At 32.7% G+C, this 5,279-nt stretch overlaps 1 protein-coding gene across 1 annotated transcript; it reads right to left on the reverse strand.

The window, feature by feature from the left end:
• Positions 1–854: 854 nt before the first annotated feature.
• LOC109222104 (probable galacturonosyltransferase-like 3) lies at positions 855–3,562 on the reverse strand. Its single transcript, XM_019386505.1, has 2 exons — positions 2,715–3,562; positions 855–1,729 (listed from the first exon to the last, which is right to left on the reverse strand). Exons 1-2 carry the CDS (start codon positions 3,458–3,460, stop codon positions 1,453–1,455), a joined length of 1,023 nt encoding a protein of 340 aa, XP_019242050.1. The 5' UTR covers positions 3,461–3,562; the 3' UTR covers positions 855–1,452.
• Between the last annotated feature and the right edge of the window lie 1,717 nt (positions 3,563–5,279).

Raw genomic sequence — 5,279 nt, forward strand, 5'->3', positions numbered from 1 at the left:
GGTTAGTAGTATATAGTCGAATACAAGAAATAGATATATAGAATATATAGACTGTATCTAGCTAGCTTTCTAAATTACTTCCTAACGCATAATAGTTTTCTATCATTCAAAGCTGGAATATATAGCTATAATGTCCTGTCACCTTTCACAGGACCACAGAAACCAATGTTAACGCAGATACCACATTTACCAATGCTAAGAAATTCCATGCATTTTTTATTCATAATACCCTAGCCTTGTACATTTTAACACCCAATTAATAAAAAATTTGGCTCCGCTGTTACGGTTACACCGTCAAAGAAAAATGGTTATGCTCTATAAATTCTTGTGCACATTAAATTTAATTTGTTTTTCCTTAATAGCAAAATAACACAAAGAAAGTGCATAAGATTTTGAGATTCACGGGCAAATGATCCTCTAGCAAATCTATTCTTTCCAAAATAGTCAAAGTTATCTTAAGGTCACATTGCTTAAGCAATAAGCATTATGTAGGATTATCAAAAGCAAAAAGGCTAGGGTACTATTTAGTAAATTTAGAGGCAGATTTAGAATTTAACTGTATAAATTCAACCTTATGATTCTTATTAGTGAAATCATTATACTTTTAAGGTTATGAGATCATACTTAATATTTGTTGCAATTTTAGTGTGTTTTCATACATAATTCATGCTCCAAATTGAAAATTATGTGTTTAATTAAACCCGGTATCACTATGTTGGATTTAAACCCGGTATCACTATGTTGGATCCGCCCCTGACTACGATATATTTGAAGGAAAAAGAAGAGCATGAGAACACCAAGGAATTTTCACAAATTTCCAAAATTTTAAAAACACAGGACCTCAGTCCAAGAAATCCAAAAAGATACTTACAAATTGTGGACCCTAAAAATGAGATAATATTTAAAAGAGCTCAATCAAAGTATCCAACAACATATTTTCATGATTTATGAATTACTACATCCCAAAGGAAAGAGAAAAAAGAAAAAAGAGCAAATAATTGTAGGTGAAAAGTGCATATAAATGACATTAGCACCAAACAAAAATATAAATCTGTGAAAGCAACACAAGAATCTTCTCATAATCCAATCACTTCCATCCAAATATCTCATCAGCCAATCGCCAACCTCCACGTCACTACATGACCCCACCATGGTAAATCCACCATTTACCTCAAAATCCAACGGTTAAAATCATCTTTAACCAATAACAACAACAATATAATCCCACTGAGTGAAATCTTCGAAGGATAATGTATATGTAAATTTTACCGTGAACAAGACGATGACCTGTTTTTTTTTTTTTTTTTGCACAAAACCCCAAACTACCCTTCCTTCTACATCACCATAGTCTACACTTTGGTCCTCATTCGTCTTTTTACAAACTTCAGTATCACTGTCTCCAGCTCACTCTAACAATTATTCTACTGCTAAAAATAGCAGTAATCTCCTACATCAGCTATCCGAAAACAATGATTCATGTCGGAATAAATCATACGGTGCCCATAAACTATCCAACGGACATGGTTTCTTTGAATCTAATCTTAACCATGGTTTCCCTTTACCACTCCAATGTAATAAACTAACTGGACCTGGATGTAAATCCCTACATTGCCCTTCAATATTATCACCTCCTAATCCATGTTGGTTCCATTTATGCTCCACTTGCTTTACATTTCCCGCGAATACTAATAGAAATGGTGGCAATGAACCCAATTCGTATATTCTGTACCTGTTAATAATAACAACAACAACAATTAGTCTCAGTTCCAAATAAATGAATCCTTACTGATCATATCTATTTAATACATGTTAATGCTAACAAAAATTACATCTCAATTCTCTACTTTTTTTCTCTATACTGTTATGATTATGCATATTTACTTGAGCCGAGAGTCTATTGAAAATAGGCTTTCTAACTGTACAGGTAGGGATAAAACTGCGCACTCAATATCTTCCCCAAATCTAACAGTATCTATTCAATAAAATACAATAATTATGTCTTAAGTTCTCTACATTTCTTTCTTTATATTGTTGTGATTATGCATACTAGCTTTGAGCCGAGGGTTTATTGGGAACAATACTGGAACAAGGTAGGGGTAAAGCTGCACAGTACTCTCCACAAACTACACTTGTAGAACTATACGGAATATGTTATTGTTGTAGTTACGTCTCAGCTTAAACAAATGAATCAATGCTGACCATATCTATTTAATTAAATTCATTTTTTGTATTATTAGAGTGTGTTTTACTATTTTCTTCATTTTTTCAAATCCATTTGCAATTAAATAAAATTTGTAATTGAAAACTGATTTTTACGAATATTTATAGTAAAAGTAAATAATTTTCAACAAAATTGGAGTTACTTTTTTCAAGTAAAATTTATGCAAACACAATTTGAATGTCCAAATAATCCTTTTTCTACTGCAACTTCCCATAATATTTGTTTTTATCAATTTCAACAAAATATTATCCAAATGGCAGCCAGCATAAACCCTCTAACCAAATAATTTACACAATTTAACATGATATTAGCACAGATAAATTTTTAAATAATTCAAGTCCATTCAACTTTAAATGATACCCGTTAACATGTTTCATCCAAAAAACAAATTATTTTTTTCGAAATCTAAAAGAACTTTTATACTTGTTAAGAAGTGTTAAGACATATTTATACAAATTAAAATACAGTAATATTTCATTGAAAAAATAGGTACCTCTTTTGAACTCTCATCCAATGCTCGAGTTTGCGTGTATAGCCATTATTCCGCCATTTTTGCAAATCAATAACCATAACCCCAGTGTTAAAATAACAAGGAGTCCGATTCTCAAACGTGTTAGAAAACGTCGGGTGGAACCAAAACTTGTTCGTAAAATAATAAGTAAAATTAGCATGACAATATTCAGGCGCACCTAATACACGACCGTTAAGATCAATATTCCAAAGCTTAGCAATATCGTCAACAACAATGAGATCAGAATCAAGGTAAATAATCCGATTTACTGTGGTAGGAAGTAAATCAGCAAGGTAAATACGAGCGTAATTTAGCGGTTGGTCTAAAGCACGGCGAACAGAAGAGGAAATCAAATGCCGGACTAAAGTTGGATTGAAGTTGTAGAGCTTGAAATTAAGGTACGGGAAAGTTGAGGTAATTGTTTTGTTAAGGTTGTTAAAGTGACGGTGAACGGCGAGGAAATGGAAGAATGTGTTTTCAGGACACGTGGCGTGTTGTAGAACGGAGAGTACGCCGGCGATTGAGCCGCGGAGGTAAGGGGAGGAGTAATCTAAAGTCATTGCTATGTGAATAGTTGAAGAGCAATTTTTGCCGTTACGAAATGCTGGAGCTTCACGGAATTTCGGAGCATCGGAGGCGGTGACGGTGGCTGTGACGGTGGCGGGAGGATGAAGAGAGAGGAGAATGAGGAGGAGGATGGTGGTGATGAGGTAGTATCCCGGCGGCATAGTGGTGGCGACGGTGGTGTAAGATTTTTAGAGTTGTGTGGTCAATGTTGTAATGAAAGAGAGAGAGAGAAAAGGATATAATGTTTGCTTTGGGAAACTGAAGAAAGGAGAATAAATGTTTATGTAAAGTGACCGTTGAGCCCATTGAATAAAATATGCTGACGTGTCTTAATTTGAGTAATTTCTTCATTTAAGTATTCTTTTTTCTATTTATTTGGAGAAGGAATAATCTAACTTGATTTTTCACTTTAAAGGATTCGAGGCTTTAAAAAAGATGTTAATAAGAACAAAAATAGGTTAACCGTTAAATGAGTTTTTTTCTCTAGCTTTTTCAAAAATCGGTTATAAATTAGTTAGTATAAAGCAATAATTTCTTTTACGTGTATATATATTTACTAAAATTTTGTAGTAATTTTCTTATAAGACTTCTTTGAAAGTGCACTGATTGACGTGTCTTAAAAAACTCTTAAAAAAGTTATTTTAAATTCAGATGCTATAGGTTATCATGTAACTCGCAAATTTGAATTTAAGATTTTTATAATAACATTTGCATAAATCTCTCGTGCTCGTAATAAATTAAGAGCGATGCAGATAACTCCTGAAATCATGTAAGTAGTAAGTTGGTACTACTAGTTTTTAGTAGTATAAAATAGAAGGATAATGTAGGTGTGTCAGCTTCAATATGTTCGGAAAAAAAATATTGTTTTGAATATCGTGTAAATTTTTGTAAAATATATTTTGCAACAAAAAAAATAGATAAGTTTTATAAAAAGATTCACAAACTTGAAGAGTGTGCACATTTACTCTTTAAAATTAATTGTTCCTATACAATTACAAGGGTATATCGGAGATTTCAATTGAGGAGGAGAAAATGGTGCCAGGCTGGAATGCCGCGTATATGTGCTTGTTTGATTGTGATTTGTTTCTGACTGAAAAGTGAAAAAACAGAAATCATGTGGTGTTGGCGGTTTCACGGACTGCTTCTGTGAGCCCGTACTGGTGGGCCGTACATAACCTTAACCCATTTGGGTGAAGATCTAACGGCATAGATTGCATTTTGGACATGGATATGAATCCCTTAAGGCTCGTTTGGTAGGAGGGATAAGGAATAATTACTCTTGATAGGGGTGTACATAGACCGAATTGGTCAAAATCGAACCAAACCAACTATATTGGTTTGGATTGGTTCGTTTTTGTCGGCTTTTTCAGGTTTTTTATTACTTAAATATTATTTAAATTTTACTTTGTTAAATTTTTGATAAGTAAATATATTTTTAGTAAAAATTTAAAAAATTAATAAACACATTATCGACTAAAATATTCTTATGGGAGAATTTTCTTAGTAACACATTATAGTTATTTTCTTAGTCACCTGACAATAATTTTTCGTTAATGTACACTTTCAAGGTTAACCGAATTTAGTAATTAAACATAAAAGTCAATATGATACCTAAATAATAATAACCACTTCAAATTAAAATAATAGATCTTGACATATGAATATGGAAGAACAAAGAAATTGACGCATTTCNGATTACAAAGACTTTTCCTTATGACTAAATCTAGTCACAACATAAACTCAAGGAGTTTACGGATTTACAAGAGGATTCCTAATCAAAATGCTTCTAGGTAAGCAGTTTAGGAGATACAGTAAGTACAATAACAAGGTTACAACTCAACTAGGACAACAACAATCTATCTTTTAGGAACTGGTCCGTAGTAGTGTTCAACCTTGTTCTTTAAGCTTGTGAGGATTGATTTTTCTGTTTTTTCAAGAGACTTGAATGAGAAACAGAAGCCTTCAGTCGTGTTTTTGTAT

This window comes from Nicotiana attenuata, unplaced genomic scaffold (genome assembly GCF_001879085.1).
Source record: "Nicotiana attenuata strain UT unplaced genomic scaffold, NIATTr2, whole genome shotgun sequence".
Classification (NCBI taxonomy): Eukaryota; Viridiplantae; Streptophyta; class Magnoliopsida; order Solanales; family Solanaceae; genus Nicotiana; species Nicotiana attenuata.